We start from the raw sequence: 19,367 nt of genomic DNA on the forward strand, positions 1-19,367 counted from the left end.
ATCTATCATTTCACAACGAGGAATCACTTCCAAAGTACAAATGATCCTTGGGGGAAAGAAACGCACTAAGGCGTATAGGACAAATGCTTTTCTGAGGAAGAGTTCTGGGAAAATGGGGATGGGATTGGAGAACCAGGGAGCTGGTAGTTTGGGGGCATGTGGGAGTGGCAGGGAGAAACGGATAAGCACTGGGAGAGGGAGACCTCCTTGACCCTGCTGGTGTTGCCCAGGGCAGGGAAAAGCCTCCTTCTTGTAGAAGTCATCTCTGCATCCTTGAGAAGTGGACAGGGCGTGCCCAAGTAGGGGCTGGATTTGGGGAGAGGTCTCTGGTCACTTGAGGAACTGGGAGGGACTGAATGAAGTTCTATAAAGATTAATGAGAGATAGTGCTAACATATCTTTACTGTCACACTGGATATTTTATCTATCTATCTATCTATCTATATTGATAGATTGATTGATTGATTGTCCCTAGAGATTTAACCTCAAGAGCTTATACAGGATAAATATTTACACTGATTAGCTGATTTTCCCTGACTTGTGAGGTTCTAGGATCAGGTCAAAAGACTTCAGGCAAATTTCTGCAGTGCCAGGAATCTAAGAAAAAAAAAAAAAGTCCTTATCATTCAAATACCCAATTGGGTCCATTTCCGTAATAGAGGATCTGATCCCCTTCAAGAGAATAAAAGTTTCAGTCGACAATCTGCTAGGTCTATTCAAGCATCTTTAGGCAAGAGCCACATTTAAACAGTAGCTGCTTTCAGGCGTGGATGCTCTCCCTTAGGAAGAGTCTGCTTCACCGTCTTACGGAAGGATGTAAGGAGGTGGCCCATCCACAAATTAAAATAGCTCCACATGGGTCACTTTACACTTTGCAGCCCTTGGTGGGGGTTCCCAGCAGAAAGGTAACTAGGCCTCCAGTTATCTCACTTTAATCTTAGAATTTTTTTTTATGTTTATGCAGAGGAAAGTACAACTGACTCATTCATCTAATCACTTCAAGAGGGAGAGGGAAAAAGCTCAGAGACCAGAGTCGCCAGTCCCAGGTCCCCAAGGGGCCAGTGCCCAGAGCCAGCTCTATGGGCATAGCCGGAGGATGATGTCAGGGCTTCCCAAAGCAGGTCCTTGTCATCACACTGCCTGACGTGTCTGCAGGGACAATAGCCAGCGCTCTGCTCTCCAACAGCTCCCAGCCAGTCTCCCCACCGTGGGAGATTGGAGCAGAGGCCCAGGGGTCACAACTGCAGATAGACTTTGGTTGTTCCAGAGGCAGTCTGATAAGGTGACCTTTGTCCCTCTTTGCAGGAGCCTGGGCTTGAACCAGGAAGGAGAGTGAGCCACAGGCGGTCTTTCCAGCCACACTCCTCCTACTAATACTTTGGGGAATCTCTGCTCTTACTTTCCCAGAATGAACCTCTCAGGACAAACCCGTTTTTCTGCATCTGGAGTTGTGCTGAACTTTGCAAAATTGACCACAGAATAAACTGCCTCCCGGGTGGTCATTTTATTTTTGATAATATTAAACTGGAGACCAGCAGATGCTTCTAACAAAAACAATAAGAACAATAATAGCAGCTAGAAATTATTGGGCACTTACGCGCCAGAGACTGGGCTTAATGCTCTACATGTGTCATCTCCTTGAAACCCCGGGAGGTAGTAGCTATTATGATTGTTCCCGTTTTATAGATAGGGAAACTGAGGCTCAGAAAGGTTAAATGAGTTGCCAACAGTTACTCCCACTAAATGTGGTAGAACTCAGGGGTGGGGGGACATGTGCCTCTGATTCCAGAATCAAGATGTTATAGACCACACTGAAAATCACATACATCGAATGAAAGGAAGCCACTGCTGTTTGCTCTCAGTGGTTTCTCCGCCTCTGCCATTCTTGTTATCAACAGGAACTGAGCTGAGTAGCTTTATGGGCTCCCTGCCCTTTTCCTGTCTTCTGCCCTGGCAGTGGCAATCCAGATCACTTGTCGTCCTGGAGGAGTGGCGATTGGCAGGGGCCCTCATGGTAGGACAGCCGTAAGTGGTCCTCAATGTGTCTGTTGGTGTACTCTGACCTGGCACATCATGCTTTTTAGATAACATAAGCATCATGTTTGGGGCTTGCACAACTCACCCATTTGGCTTTAAACAACGACCTTACATTTGATTGATGTCTTCCTGGTCACCTTGACTTAAACAAGGAAGCCTTTTTAAATGCTTAATGAAGTAAAATAATTCTCTCCCCTGGCTGGGAAAAAAAAAAAAATCCTTCCTTACCCTCTCCACTCCAGCTCTCCTGCTGGACACTCTAACAGTTTCTTTTCCTTTCTCCCCATCATCATCAAATGCCCCCCTACCCCCACTTCTCCTTTTCTGTTGTCCTGCCACATCTGACTGTCATTGCAGGTTCCATTCCATCCCACCTCCTCCAGGAGACTCCGTGGACAGTCCCCATCGCTATCTAACTCTGTCTAACCACCACTAACACATCCCTGGAAATCTAGTCCTTGACAGATCCTCAGATTATTTCCCATGGAGATACACAGATAGCCCTGTTTCTCATGGCTTTCCTTCTCTTCCCTTCACCTTAGCTTATCTGATTGTGTTTCAGCTTATCTCTACTCTTCTTAAAGTGTGAGGTGTGGAAATGAATGAAATAATTGAGGAAGCCTCCCCCCACCCTTAGTCCTGGGGAAAATAGAACTGATGGCAATCATCCCTCAGTATCAGCACAGAATTAGTTCCAGGACCTCCCAGGGTCCCTTAGATAAAAGGCAGACTGGGGCATCTGGCATCCTCCCTTATACCTTAAACCATCTCTAAATTACTTATCATACCTACTTCCATGTGAATGCTGTATAAAAAGTTATTGTACTGTCTTGCTTAGGGAGTAACGACGAGGGGGGAAAGTCTGTATGTGTTTAGTACAGATACAATTATTTTTTCTGAATATTTTCAATCTGCAGTTGATTTTAAGCCTCAGATGCAGGATCTGTGGATATGGAGAGCCAACTTCACAGATTCCTTTATTCCAGTTACTCTACCGCAAGACTTTGGCACATCATTCTAGTGCCTCAATCTGTGGTCACCAACAGACAGATGTCAGAGTGGAAGGGTGTCAGTGACCACATGATTGTTAGCAACTTATTTAACCATGTGGATATACTGGGGGCAACCACAGGGCTTCCACAATTCTTTCAACTCTCTCCTGACACAGTGAAAATAAAATTCATCCTGATCTCCCTTCCCAGAATCTCCTGACTTCCTCACCATCAAATGTTACATTCAGTCCTTCAAATCTCAAAAATTCCTGTACTACAAGATTTTGTGGAACTATAGGGGTGTCCTCAGTACATGATGTGTGCAGATGTTGGTCATTCTCTATGTGACTCCTGCCCTCCCTGACCCTCAACCAACAGAGTAGGTTGACAGTGTTCCCTAAACAACAGATGGCCCCACCTGATGGCTGGCACGGAGGGTAATTGATTTTGCCACCCCCTCTGCAGGGTGTCTCTGAGAGTCCAAAGGCTGGAACTTCAGTCTTAGTTCAGTCTCTTAATAGCTGAGTGGAATGAGCCATGCAATGACTTTATCTGAAAAACAGAGATGAGAAAATGTGCCCCTGCTCTGACTTCTTGAACCATTAGGAGGGCCTTACTGAGACCACCTGCTTTTCTTTCCTTTTTCTTTTTATTTCCCCTGTTACTGGGGGTTGAATCCAGGGCCACTCTACCACTGAGCTACATCCTCAGACCTTCTGATTTTTTTTTTTTTTTTGAGACAAGATCCCGTTAAGTTGCTGAGAGTCTTGCAAAGTTGCTGAGGCTGGCCTCCACTTGCCATCTTCCCGCCTCAACCTCACAAGTCCCTGGAATTACAAGTGTACACCACCACACCCAGCAAGACCTGCTATCTTTCCCACTTGCTTTCTCTCCACCTGAAAGTGAGGTCATCAGAAGAGAAGAGGAGGAACCATTCTCTTTCTTTCCCTTTCTTTGAACACTCCTACCCACTTATTAGAATATGGGACAACTTTGCAATTTGGTTTATTCCCCCTAATTTGTATGCACTCTGCATGGAGTTGGGTGGGAGTCTTTGTCACATGAAGCATCAACCACACAGAGAAACCCCATTCCATTTAGAGTACAGGAAGTAGGAGGGAGATATAAGAAAATGCAGATCTCAGAGAGAGGCTCCTTTGTGCAGAGAAGACTGGCTTTCCTCAGGGGCTAACAAGGTCATGTGCAGGATTCTGTGACTGTGAATAGTGTTGGCTCAGGGTATATAAGTATATCTCCATGAAAGTCCCTAATTTCTGGGTTGGGAAACACTTAACACCTCCCCACTGACTCCCCTGCCTATTTGGTTCTCAATAATAAGTGTGATCCTTTTTAACAGGGACAAAACCTTTACTTCCACAAATAAATTGGGCCTTAAATTCGAATGAAAGCATAATTTGCCAAGAAATGTATGGATTGAGCTGACAGTGGACAGATACTCCTGGAAGAACTGGAATGACCTTCCTTAGGAGATCTCAGGCAAAACATCTCCTTGAGAAAGGAAAAATAACATGTAGAGTCATTCATATTGCATGAAAAGGACATACAGAAGGTATTGGCAAAGTCTAAATTTTGCTAAGAGGAAGATGTAGAGGACCAGAGGAGTAAAGGGGAAGAAAGGATCTCCCTGATCTCAAAGAAAAAGTGGCATTTGTTGAATACCCAGTGAAACCTCCCTGCTAGAATATAAACAGGTTCCTGACCCAATTAGGGAAAAATGTGAACATTGATTTCAGATCTTAGGTAAAGAGAAGTTTCCTACTATTTCTCTGGACTCTTGTTATTTCAATCTTTTCTAGTTAAATAAAGTGCAAGCATACGTTTAAAAGTTTCCATCAATACAATGGAATACTGTGTGGTTATTTCTTAAAAGTATGAGGAAGATCTCTATGTTCTCACATAGAAAGATCTCCAAGAAACACTGTAGAGTGTGGAAGGGGGAGGAAGTTTCAGAACATCTTTTTTTGTTTGACCCCAGCTTTCCATACATGCCAGGCAAGCACTCTGCCACTGGGCTACCTCCCCAGTCCAGAAATAGAATATTTTACCCAGTCCCGCCTGCATGAAATATTTTTTAAATGTGTGGGTATACACCTTGTCGTATGCATCGAGTTAAATCAAGAAGAGAGAACTAATTATGAACAGAAGGCAGATGGCACCCATTAGGCATTTTCATCTGAGTTAAGTTTTATGATGGACATTATTGCTTTGATAATGGTAGCACAGCAATGACGACTTTTTAAAAACAACTCATGGAGCAGAAACACTGGTGTGCAAGCCCCCTCAGGATAGTATGCTACCCATGGGGACAATGAGTGGAGTTTCCACTTGCCCTGTCCTTGCCTGGCCTCTTTCCTGATTTGACACTGGATGTCCACACCAGGGTCCATGACAGATGCCAGCAGTGGCAGCGATGACAAGCCCAAAGCCACATTTGTTCCATTACTTCCAGCTTCTCGTTGCCTTTCCAATCACTGCAGTGAGAGCTCCCTTCTCTTATCTCCCCCGAGCAAGAGTCAAAAGTTCTTGTGAGTGTGATTATAGGAGGCTGGAAAACTTCCTGATAATACCTAAATTCCTTTCAAAGAGCAGTGCTTGGAATCGGGTCAGGAGAGCTATGTGGCTTCAGCACACTGTGTACTGTGCAGTTGGATAATAAACCAGAGGAAAGTTGGCCATGCCAAATGGAAGGGACATTAGGAGGATGTCATTATGGGCCCATCTGGTCTGATAACCTACCTCCCACGACAACTTATCTGCTGCCCTAGAAAGACCATGCGGGGAACTGAGGAAGAGTGTCTGCATATGGGATCGCCAAAATAGATACAAAGAAATGAGGCATAAAAGGAAAATTTGAATAATAAAGAAAAATAAGAATCAGAACTGAAGTTTCTGAGACATATTTATGGCTCTTATAAACAATTTTGCTTTGGTCGAATGGCTCTTTGGGACACTCCAGTGACATTAGCTAATTCTGACATTTGGGAATTTAAACTTAGTAGTGAGCCTAGCTTATCCTTATTAGCAAAGTTTGCTAAACATTTTGTGCTGCGTGCCCTGTTTTTGTATTTGAAGATGATGCACATGGCATGCTGTCATCTCAATTCCTGCTGTCACTGTGAAACCTATGACAGGTCATTCTCCTACCACCTTCCCTTTTGGTCTTGATGCATACACTCTTCCCCTTTGCTTCCCTGTATCTTCCCTGATTCAGCTCCAAAAAGATGTTAGCCATCTCGGTGGTTGGACGGAGATTTTTCTATTTCCCATAGGAAATGTGAAGAAATGCATAAAATTGGAAATAAAATTTAACAACGGATGATAAGCCTTTAATCCATCACTCGTTCTTGCCTGCCAAACAGATCACTTTTATGAACACAAGTCCTCACTTAGGAAACCTAATAATCTAAAAATACATCTTCACTCTTGCCAGAACTTTAAATAAATCCAGGGAGAGGTGTGTGTGTGTGTGCTTCTTGTAGGGATGACACATAGAAGCATTTCCACAACAGCCCTCGGATGCTCCTAAGCCTCTGACTCAGATCTTGGGTTTCCCTCCCTCAGGAAACCAGGTGAGTTTCTCCAAATCAGCAGATGCCTTTGCCTTTGAAGAGGACAGCAGCGGCGATGGGCTCTCTCCAGATCAGACTCGAAGCGAAGACCCCCAGAGCTCAGCAGGATCCCCACCAGATGCTAAAGCTACGGAAGCCCCTTTGGCTGGCCCTCTGGGAACAATTCAGGTAAAAATAAAAATGATCTCCATTTCATCATGTCTTCATAGTCTTAAAATCCACTGTGCTTGCTTCTGATTTTGCTTAGAGACTCTGGAGCTCTTCCTCGATCATGTGACACGTTGCTGTCTTCTCACTCTCTTCAGCCCAGGTATCTGTGTGTCGTGACAAAAGGTCCCCCCCAAAAAAAAAACACTGGAGAGACTCTCTAGAACTATACCCTCTGGAAGACTTCTGAGCATCATCTACTTTGTTGAGTAGATAGATACCTTTTATCTCCATTTTTATGGACATCATAACTGAGGCTTCAGTGAGGTTAAGTGATTGGCAGACACTCTCCTGGTGCCAGAACAAGACTGATTTCAAAGTTTGCAGTCTTCTCTTACAGTCATTATAGGGCTAATGAGAAGGGTGAGAAGAAAGTGCCAACTGTTCACAAAACAGGGAGGTCCCTGCTGCTTCTATGTGAACAGGTATCTAACCACCAGCCACCTCAAAGTCAGTCTTCAGTCCCGACCCAAGCACAGTCCTCACATCTCTCTCTGGATACATCTACAGATCCTCAGAGTAAAGGATGTATTTTGAAAACACTCATTATAAATGTTCATCATTCAAACAGTGAGACGGGAGGGTATAGCGGCCAAAGGGTACCAAGTCACAAATATGTAAGATGAACAACTTCAGAAGTCTAATGTATATCATGAGGATTACAATTTATAAAATTGTAAAGAAAAAAAAATAATTCCTTATTCATTATCAATGTGAAAGCCCATTTCTCATGATGAGTATAAATAGCAGCCTGAAGCATACTCTGGGCCAGAAACAGCGCTGTGCTCTATACAAAAGTTATCTCATTTGAGATCCCAGTTCCCTCCCACTGGGTGACATCTATGCCAATTCTCACAGAGGAGGAGCTAAGTCTCCCTGAGATTGAGAAATCACGTGGTCTCCAGAATCACCGCCAAGTGCCACCACCCCTTGGAGAATCCACCTCTAGAAGCCACATGCAGGCTTGCAGAGAGTTTTCCTCAGCCCAGCAGGAAGGTATTCATGGAGCTCCTAAAAGGAGACCTGTGGGGATTCCACACCTCCTCATGAAGGAGAAATACTAGTGTGGACACAAGGTGCAGAAGTGCTTCCGGCCCCACATGCCAACTCTAACAATTCTGTTTATAAAGTTTCATGGTATGGAATTTTCCACTTATAGCATCATCTTGGCTTTTTCAGATTTTGAAATTTTATATTACAACTATTCAACCTGCATTTGAAATATTTTTTCCCACTGCAAAGTACCATATACAGATATCAGTGACAGTAATAATAATCAATATCCAGGGCTCTGTTTACCTAAACCTCCTTGGTCACTGGTGACTATCATTCCATCAGAGCAAACGCAAAGCAGCCAAGAAGCAAATTTAGAGTGAGAGGGGGAAAAGGAGACATAAGAAGCAGATCTGAAATATTTGTGCATTTCTTGTGTAAGAGTTTATAATCAAAGCATTTTTTTCTTCCCCTGCTGGTCTTTGCAGCCAGACTTCTTTGATAACATCAAACGGTATATCAGACCATTTGTATGTATTATTCTGACAGTAAATTCCTCAGCCTCTGATTTAAGAATGGTTTGAGGAGAAGGCGTGTTTTTTTTCTGCTTAATGCTAGGAGAGGGGAACAAGACCTGGACAATGCCCGGAAAAATGCAAAAATCATTTTATATCATTTTTCTCAGAAGCCATGTTTGACAGATGAGGACACGGAGGCACTGAGAGAAAAGAATTTCATGGGCCTAGGATAGGTATCAGGGCTCAGAGAAGAACTGAGAAGCTCATTTCTGACCCTCCAGTGGGAGATTACCAGCAGCCCCTGCCCCTGTGTGTCAGAGTCACAGCATAGGAATGTGGGAGAGAAAGAGAAGATAATTATTCCTTTTTTGGAATCCTCAGCAGACAGAAATATGCTTCTCGTAAAGGTTTGCATGATCATACACACACACACACACACAGATAACACACACATCTGCATGTATATACTTAGAGACACACATTCAAATACACACATATACATATATAATATACAGAGACATACATGTATATATACATACATATACCTGATACATCTATACATGCACATACCTGTGTTTATGCACACACATATACACACATAAACATGCCCAGACATGTACTTACACTTACTCATACACACAGACGCATATAAATGAGCATGTGCATATACACACGTATGCTTATATCCACACATACATATATATACAAAAATTCATGTGTGTACATGTATATGCATGTACGTATATACCTGACACACACAAATATAAATGCATACATTCATCCATACACATACATACACACTCAGACACACCTACACATGCTCATAAATGTATGTACATGCACATATACATGTGCAGACATGCATTCATGCTTGCTTACACAAACACAAACCTGTATGTGCTCACACCCCCCGACACACACCCCACACACACACACACACATTTTCCCTCCAACTGCTAACACCCACTCTCTCCACTTTGTTGTTCTACGTTTCCCCCCAAATTCCTACACCTACTCTGCTCTCTTCATTTCTTTTTCAACCTCATTATTAAGTCCGACAGGTAGACATTGTCACAGAAAGGCCAGTCCCATATCTGTACCTATAGAAAGGCCAATCCTATACCTGCCTTTTGTGGTCATTATTAAAGATGCCCCTTTTCTCTCTCAAAAGCACCCTCCATCGGGGAACAAAATTGGTGTCATCCTCCCGGAGGGAGTAACCTGACGTTTACTTGAACGAGAACCCGGGATGAAAGCAGCAGTGTGAGCTGTCAGGGACTCGACCGTAACCCAACATTTATTCCTATGTCCTAATCATGCTAAAATTTCCATTTCAGGATCTTGCTTCTGGCTCAGAAAATGACAAGAATGATTCCGCCTCACAGTCCAGCAATCAGCCAGATGCTGGGAAGCAGGGTCTGGGCCCCCTCAGTGCCCCCATCCCTGTGCATGCTGCTGTAAAGGTAGGTACGGGGCAGCCCCTACTTCTCTGCCTGAGCCCCAGGTGCCCACAGCCAGCCCTGAGAAGAACTTTCTAATTCAGGTCTGATGACATAAGGAGAATAAGATGGCCCCATGTGGTCCCGGCCACTAGAAATGTCACAAATGGGGAGCTGAGAAACAGGCCACCAGAGCCCATGAACCCAGATGTTATTATCCGTGCAGCACAGCATGGACTTTCTCTGCAGCGGGGGAATCAGTGCGGTGGCATTTCTTGGGGACCATAGCTCTGCTAATATATGTCTGACTTAAAAGATTTCATGAACTCACCCTGGAGATAGACCTGGCTGATTAAAACACATGGGGTTTGCAAGTTCCCTAAAACAGGCTTAGGGCAGTTGAATTTTGCACGAGACTTTGCATAATGTAAGAGCTATATCATTCAATTCCCTAAGGAAATAAACATAAGGGACAAGGGGTCCCGTTCACAGTAGTCAAATAGCTGTAGTCATTTGATATATTTTTCATATTTAATTTTCTCAGCATTATAGCTAATAGTTCACAGAGTGCTCTCTCCTTAGCTGCCTGGTAGTCATTGGTTTTCTTTTTTTTTTTTTCTTTTTTATTTTTTTTAATGGTGCTCACGCCTCTGCACGTTAGGCAAGCACTCTATCACTGAGTTACAACCAGTTAGTCCCTTCGTAATATTTTATACCCAATAACTTTTACTTGATTTGGGAGCATGTTTTCTCAGTCCTAGTGCCACCGCCTAATGAATGCTGAAATGACTCTTTGGGGATTGAGAAGAAAAAGTGTGGGAGGTTATAAATTGAGGCACAAGTCAATGATAAAGTAACAGATTAATGCTCTCACAGGATGGTAGGCATTTTAATTTCCTAGAAAAGCTCCCCCACCAAACCACAATAGCATAAACCCAGTTTACAAGTCACTCAGCTCAACAGCCTTGACATTATGTGAAAACTGATGAATTCTATGCCTTGCAGAGGAAGGAGAGAGAGATGATTCACATGATTTCTAATGCTATAGATAAAGAGACATTGTATTAATGTCTCCATCAGCATATTTAAATTTTGCATAATTCAAATTAGCAAAGACATCAACCTCACTGTACCAAGAAATTATGATAGGATCCCAAAAGAAAGACAGATCTTTCAGTGAAGTATGGTATTAATTCTAATACCCAGCTGGTTCAGGAGGGAAAGTTACTTATATATGAGTCACCATCCCTTCCAGTTGATCAATGCCTATGCATCCCAGTTGTTAAAGATTTATCCCTGTTAGGTTAAGATTGGAAAACAGGTGTTCAAACAAAAACTTGTACATGAATATTAATATTAGGCACCATTTACAATAGTAACAAGTTGGAACCAACCCAAATTTCCATCAGTTGATGAATGAATACATAAAATATGGTCTATCCATAAGACTGTCTATTACACACCCTTGAAAAGGAAAAATATAATGATACCTGCTGCAAAATGAATGATCCTTGGAAAAATATTATGCCAGTACAGGAAGAAGCCATTTATATGATTCCACTTACATTAAATACTCAGAATAATCAGATCTCTCAAGATCTAAGCACATTCATGGTTGTTGGGGAATCAGGGAAGAAGGAATGAGGAATGACTGTTTTATGGGTAATGAAACTAGATAGATGTGATGGTTGCATAATATTCTGAATGTACTAAAGTGGTTATGATGGTGGTGTGTTTATTTCTTTTATATTGAAAATAAAAAAAGGTTCTCCTTCCCCAAGCAGCCACAGGTAGCTCCCTCAAGGCCAGTGGTCTAGAAAGGAGACTGGGGGTTGGATTTCAGTCTGCCTCACCCCCTTGGCAGGAAATACCCTGATGTGACCATCCTCACGCAACCTCGAAATGCCACATGAGGAGTACAGACAGGGCACCTCACTGCAAGTTAGGAAAGGCTTCCTAAGTGATCCAGGGCTTGAGCCAGCCTGAAAGGATGAGCTAGAGTGTCAGATGGCAAGGCTGTTTCGGATGGCAGAAAATTGCAAGAAAAGGAAGCCTGTCAGGTGTTAGAGAGGAGAGACTTAGGCAGCTTGGTGAAATTTCCCTTGGCAGATTACTGAGTTTGGGCTTCACCTTGCAGAGCAAGATCAGCACATTGCGGGCTTCTGGGGTGGTATGTTATTTGGCAAAGCCCAGGTGTGTGTGTGTGTGTGTGTGTGTGTGTGTGTGTGTGTGTGTGTTTGAATCGGTACGGTTTTAGAACGTCATGCACTTTCTAGCCAAAGCCACACCGCTACCTCTCATGTATACACTAATCCAGTTCACACATCTATGCCTGGGTCTTTAAGCACTGAAGTGGATCCACTTCTGATCCATTTTTAGAAAGATTAATATGTTCTCCTTCTGTGTAGCTGTAAAGAGAAAAACAAACAGATACAACTTTAATATCCCCAAAGCTCAAAAAAGGAGAATGAAACTATGCATTTCCATAAGTTCAGTCATCTTTGCCCCCACGCTATTCAGAAAAAAAAATGATCATTTCAAAATCTTCTGGAATGTTCACAGTCCCCGTGCTTAGACAACGCAGAGGAAGAAAAAAAATCAAAAAAACAAAAACAAACTAAAAAAATCCTCCTTGACCCCCTAACTTAGCTTCAAGACCCAGGGGTGCTACTCCCATCCTCCCCAAGGCAAGCTCTGGGAGATGATGGGACCGGCAGCTGATTTGGAGCAAGACAGGGCAGAACTGATTGCAGGAACCCCTGTAGAAACTCTCCAGCACAGCAGACTGATTAATTCATTGGAACACTAATAGATTAATGAGCATGAAGAAATAAGCCACCATGCACACAAAAATACTTGCGCTTGTTATTCATTAGTCTCGGGGAAGAACACTCTTTGAGAAAACAAAAGAGCCTTTGGTGGTAGGATGAGCTGAGTCAGAGAAAAGCAAATTGTAGGCCCCTTGGATAAGGTCACATTCAGATGTGTATTTTGTGGTTGAAATGGGGAGGCTGCCAAGTCCAAATATACCTGCCAGCTATTCAGGAGCCCCCTCTTCTGGACACTGATGGTACCACACTTTCCCTCTGGTTTTTCTCCACATCTTTAAAAATCTTTGGTCATGATATATCCATGTTCTCCATTTCAACCTCCTATAGTAAAGTCAGGAAGTGAAAATTTATTTTTAACTGATAACAATATGAATCTACTGCTTCCTAATATATGAGGCCTTTTGATTTTAGAAGCCGACTATGAATAGAATTACCCTGTTCATTGAGCATCTCATCACTTCAACATTATCGGTTATAGTCTTTATATTGATCACTGAGATAGAAGATAGGAGAATACTTTCCCCAACTTGCAGGTAATGGAACTGAGATGTAGTCAACTTAAGTATTGGTACCATGTTCAAAAATTTCACTGCCAAGGCTGTACCCTAATCTTCCTTTACTGTGTCCAAGTCATGCTCTACAATGGGTCACTTCTGGGAAGGGTTCCAGTGGGTGGCTCACCCTTCCCATAATAAATAAAGAGTCATTATTTCAGAGGTGCCATTTCCTGATCATATATCAGCATTTGAGCAGGGTGAGGGTGGAGGGTAAACGGGCAGTTCTGTTTTACTCTGGGCTCAGAGCAGCAGAGAATCACATACTGGATTTACAAAAGCCACCTTAACTTCCTCTAAGTTTATGTCATTAATAAGTCAGTTTATTACCTGCTTGATGAAAGGCAATTGTGTGCATACAGATGAAAGAACTGCTTTAGAAGTAAGCCCAGCATTGGAATGTCAGGTTATCCGTTGATTTTAGGACAGGAAGAATGTACTTGTTGAAACCCAGCCTGACCTCCTACCCTACTCCAGGGAGGAAAAAACTCCTGAAGCCACTTTTAAGGTTTAAGGTTCCCAGTCTTAAGGAGTGATACTTCAGGAGGTTGTATTTGCAGCAGATTGGTTCCTCCAAATCATTGATGTTGTAGGAATTCTTTGTGCATCGTGCATGTGCTATGTTGTATTTTCCAGGATTTGATAATATCCATTAGGTTAAAACCCCCTCACAACCAAGTCGTTCTTTTTCGTCACCTAAAGCACATGCCATTTCCTCATACCCTTTGCAGTCCAAGTCCTTGGGTGACAGTAAGAATCGCCACAAAAAGCCCAAGGACCCCAAGCCCAAGGTGAAGAAGCTTAAATATCACCAGTACATTCCCCCTGACCAGAAGGCAGAGAAGTCCCCACCGCCCATGGACTCAGCCTATGCTCGGCTGCTCCAGCAACAACAGCTGTTCCTGCAGCTCCAGATTCTCAGCCAGCAGCAGCAGCAACAGCAACAACAACAACAACAACAACACCGATTCAACTACCCTGGGATGCACCAAGCACAACTCAAGTAAGTCAGGCAAGCTGGGAATGGAGGCTGGGGACAGAGGTAGGGAATGGCTTCTCTCTGTCTGAGGCACATGGGGCCAGCCCAAATGTCCTTGTCTGGTATGTTTAAATATTCATCCAGATATACATGTTTTTTTCTAATAAGAATCTATTTTTTCTGATACATTTGAAATATGACTGTATTTAGACACCATGCACAACTTTCAGGATCCTATGGCTGGGATAAAACAAGCAAATCAATGTTCATTGGAGAAAAAGGAAGCTATGGGCATTTCCAAAGTGAATTGTGAAACAGCTAAGAATGTAGAGTTGGCATCGCTCACAATTCCAATGCCCTTCTACTTTCACTCTGGGAAGCAACAGAGCTGAATCGCTCAGTGAGAGTCTCAAAGATTGACTCCTGAGCCCACGGGCTTTGTGATCACATGACTAGGTCACTTATGAAGTTGGAATGTGTGTTCTCTCACCTGTTTCTGGTCACTCTCAGGTCACACTGGCAATTCTACGAAATGCTGCGTGCTCAGGACTCCCCAGAAGAGTGCATCAACTATGTCATGGATGGACATGCACTCTTCCATATGCTGAAGTCTCCACCCCTCCCTCCTGTCTCCCCAAAATCAAGCTTGAGGGTCTTTTGCCCACTTGCCATCTAGCCTGTGCTGTTTCTCTTCGGCTGGTTTATTACATGCCTGATCCGTGCGACCTATTACTGTGTGATTGAAATACACGTTACCCATATATATTTGATTGTATTTTAAGTGCCTCTTTGTATCTTTTTTAGAGAACCCAACGAACAGATGGTCCGAAATCCAAACTCCTCTTCAGCACCACTGAGCAATACCCCTCTGTCGCCCGTCAAAAACAGTTTTTCTGGACAAACTGGTGTCTCTTCTTTCAAGCCAGGCCCACTCCCACCTAACCTGGACGATCTAAAGGTATAGGATTGGACATGATTTCCTTCTATTTCTCCCTTCCTTACTTCCTTTATTTCCCCCCCCTCTTCCTTTCTTTCCATTTATTTAACAAACACAGCAATATATCATTCATATCATCTTTGCCAATGGATTTCTGGGGTAAGAGAACATAAAGTGGAGAGTACATGGAAGAGGCTCTAGGGAATGACAGGATGTCCACCCGGGTGGTCAGACACCCCCACAAAGCACAGAGCCCCCAGCTCAGCTGTCCAGGCTGCACAACCTGAGCTGGTCTTCACATGTTTCAGCATCTTAGATTCCTCATTTGCATAAATGAGTTATTATAAATGGGCTCATATATATGATAGAGTTTAGCCCAGTGTCATTGTGGGATTTATATGAAGCATATTCAGAATGCTCTAAACTGTGGCCAATTCCATGACGAACTTTAAAAAAAAAAAAATCTCTGATGAAATGAGAAAAATAAGAACCAAGTAAACATCTGGGTACCTACTACATATCTGAGTAATATTCATCCAAAGTATATATTTTCTCATAATATTTTGAAATTGGAAAACAATGCTACTAGTGGACAGAAGTTGAGGGTTGTGGGTGGGGTTGTACATGTGCTTTTTTATTAAATGAGGATACCATGAAATAAGAACTTTGGTCCTTACTGAGTAAGATGGAATGTTGGTAATCTAATGTCAGTAATATAATTGAAAACAATGTCCTGTTCTATGAAATTCTCAAATCTGGGGACTTCTGCTCTGAAGCCACACCTTGTTAAATAACACATGCATGAGAAATTTACTTCCCATCACAGGCTACATGGATCTGGGTTCATTAAAGGGTCAGTGAACTTCAAGTTGAACCCCGGTGCATTTCAAAGCAGTCCTTAGGGTTGGCATATTCATCCATCTGTCCATCATCCATCACAGCAGAACTGAAAAAGATGAATAGATGAATAGTAAATGGGGTTTTGCATTCCCTTTCTTAAAAACTGGAGAGTGAGAGGAACTGAAAGTGAGAACAAGAGGCAAGGGGGTGGGACTGGGAAGTCTTAAAACTGGGGAAATGTTTGATGGACATTAGGAAACAATTGTTCATTATTCAAGATGTGCTAATGATAGTTGTTTTTTTTAAGACTGCTTATCTTTTCGAGATAGTTACCAAATATTTACAGATGAAATTAAATGATTTGCTTCAAAAATCATCTAGGGCAGGTAGGGAAAGAAATAGATTAGGATATAAGAGAAATAAGACTGGGAAGAAGTTGGTTGATAATTGCTGGTGTTGGTTGGAAAGTACATGAGGTTCATTATCCTTGTCTATCAACTTCTGTGTATGTTTGAATTTTTCCATAATAAATGGTTTAAAAATGATCAATGATTAAAACTCCAGGGAATGTAGCAAACAGGTGGGTGCAGGTCTTCATCCCAAACAAGCCCACAGAGCATAATAATCTGAAACTTAAGGTAAATTGAACTCAGCAAGTGTTCATTTTATTTTAGAATACGAGCTGCATTATTTAATAATGTTGCTTAAATTATTCAGTGCCAGAACAGATTCTAAAAATAAACGTAGAACTCATTAATTTTAAGTAATTCAAAATTAAAACAATAATGTGTTACCATCTTGCATTTTTTTTAAACCAGCAAATCTAAAGGGGAAAAAAGTAGATAAGACATTACCAGCAAGACATGGGGAAATAGAATATTCATTGCTAGCGTAAGTAGATTCCATCTTTTTTGGGTAACTTTTAACTTATTATAAAACAACATACATTCACAGTGAAATATGATAGTATATAGAAAAGTAAATACTTTTTTATTAGACAAGACTCTCAGAAAGCACAACAGATTATATTTCCCTCTAGATTTATGATGCCTGTGAACATATTTTGTTTTACAATAACTATTTTTAAATAATTATGTGTACGTAAATTTCTGACATGCTTTCTTTTTTTAACACATCATGAACATTTTTCGTAACTTTTAGTAGTCAATAAAAGTTTTATTTTTAATAGCTACATATCATTTCACCACCTTGTTAACATTCCACTATAGGACATTTAACTAACTGCCAAAAGTTTTGTTATTCGAAAAATGATTTCAATGGCCTATGTACATATATCTATTAATTGCTTTATTTCTCCAGGCTAACTATAGAGAACTGAAATTCTGGAATGAAAAACGTATTAATATTTTTAAAACTTCTTGAGGCATATTACCAAGTTTCTGTCCTGAACATTTGTTCCAGTTTATTCCCAGAAGCAACATGTTAAAGCGGCACTACTCAAACATTAATGTATACATGAATCACCCAGGCACTTGATAAAATGCAAATTCTGATTCAGTAGGTCTGGGGAGGGGCTAGAGATTCTGTATTTCTAACTAGATCCCACATATTACTTGCACTGATGATCAGGACCATGTTTTATTTTATTTTATTTTTAATATTTATTTTTTAGTTGTAGTTGGACACAATACCTTTATTTATTTTTATGTGGTGCTGAGGATCAAACCCAGGGCCTCGCTTGTGCTAGGCGAGCGCGCTACAGCTGAGCCACAACCCCAGCCCCAGGACCGTGTTTTAAATAGAAAAATAATAAAGATCTTTTTTTGACATTTTTATTTTCGCTACTACCTCACTAACACAAAGGGTTATTACTCATTTCTTTGTCAATTTGATGAATACCAACATAGGTACATATTTATTTTACTTTCATTTTTTACGTTACTAATGATGATACACATATATTATTGGTCATTATCTAAATTTTATTTGTGTTTATGAAGAACTGGGTCATTTATCTTGTCTATTTTTGTACTGGGTATCATCCTTTTTTTTATTTCTTATTGGTAAGCACAGTTAATACATTGGAGTTTTTTAAAGCACTTTATTATTTGTGCTGCAATCATTTTTTTTCCAAGATTGCTATTTGGATCCATATTCATTTTGTTTATGGTTCTTATGACTTATAGAAGTTTTAAATTTTGGTTGTCAATATTCTTATGATTTCTTCCTCTAAATTTATGCCCAAAAGATCTTTCCCTACAAAATCTCAAAAGAATATTTCTCTATATATTCTTTTTTGCAAAATTATTGAAACTTACCTACTTAATGCATTTTCTTTTTTAATCACAAAAGCAATATGCTTATGTGGAGTATTTAGAAAATACAGATAAGGAAGCCCATTGTTGACATTTTAGTATATATTTATCTAGATATTTTCACATGCAAAAAGGTTTAAATATATATGCACATTATTTATATATTTTATATATATTTATACATATTTAAAAATAGAATCAATTCAAACTTTCTTTCACTTAATAATATACCATAAGTAAATATTCATCATCCAAGGGCAACAAACACCTTATAGCATCAACCTTTTTATTGCAGGAGGCACCAGAGATTGAACCCAGAGATGCTTTACCACTGAGCTATAACCCTAACACTTTTTATTTTTTATTTTGAGACAAGGTCTCACTAAGTTGCTTAGGGACCCCTAAGTTGCTGAAGCTGGACTTCTACTTGTGATCCTCCTGCCTCAGCCTTCTGAGCTCTTGGGATTACAGAAGTGCCCAAGTATAGCCTCAAATCTTAATGGCTTTGTAGTACTCCATCATTTGCATGCACCATCATTTATTCAACCAGTTCCCATATTTGTGTATATTTTATAGTTTCCAATTTATGAACATTATAAAAAATGCAGGGATCAACTAGTTACTTATGAATGAATATAACAATGATAGTAAGCCACCACCATTATGTACCATTATGTACCATTATGCACTAATAAAAAAAAAATATGGAAAAGACTGGGCACGGTGGTGCACGCCTGAAATCCCAGGGGCTTGGGAGGCTGAGGCAGGAGGATCTCAAGTTCAAAGCCAGCTTCAGCAACTTAGTGAGGCCCTAAGCAACTCAATGAGACCCTATCTCTAAGTAAAATACAAAAGGGGGGGCTTGCAATGTGGCTCTGAGGTTGAGTGCCTTTTAATCCCCAGTACACACCCACCCACACACACACACACACACACACACGGGAAAAATATTAAGTCCTTACATTGCATAAGCCTTTACTAGGAACTATTCCAAGAGCTTTATAAAATTCAAGCCATTTTCACCTTCACAGAAATATATAAGTCAGGTATTACCATTTCCATGTCATGGATGAAGCACAGAGGATTGCAGAGCTAGCAATAGGTAGGGTAAGTGTTTGGACTGATATTCATATTCTCTCTCTCTCTCTCTCTCTCTCTCTCTCTCTCTCTCTCT

General features: G+C 41.3%; 1 protein-coding gene across 3 annotated transcripts in view; it reads left to right on the forward strand.

Moving 5' to 3' along the window:
• Myocd (myocardin) overlaps positions 1-19,367 on the forward strand; it is a 98,650-nt gene that overhangs the window by 66,102 nt on the left and 13,181 nt on the right. For all 3 annotated transcript variants that reach the window (XM_048798099.1, XM_015504533.2, XM_048798100.1), the window contains 4 exons: positions 6,612-6,787; positions 9,675-9,800; positions 13,893-14,164; positions 14,945-15,098. In XM_048798099.1, coding sequence (XP_048654056.1) covers positions 6,612-6,787; positions 9,675-9,800; positions 13,893-14,164; positions 14,945-15,098 — 728 coding nt within the window. The remainder of the gene's footprint in view (positions 1-6,611; positions 6,788-9,674; positions 9,801-13,892; positions 14,165-14,944; positions 15,099-19,367) is intronic.

The sequence above is a fragment of the Marmota marmota genome, unplaced genomic scaffold, assembly GCF_001458135.2.
Source record: "Marmota marmota marmota unplaced genomic scaffold, marMar, whole genome shotgun sequence".
NCBI classification, from domain to species: Eukaryota; Metazoa; Chordata; class Mammalia; order Rodentia; family Sciuridae; genus Marmota; species Marmota marmota.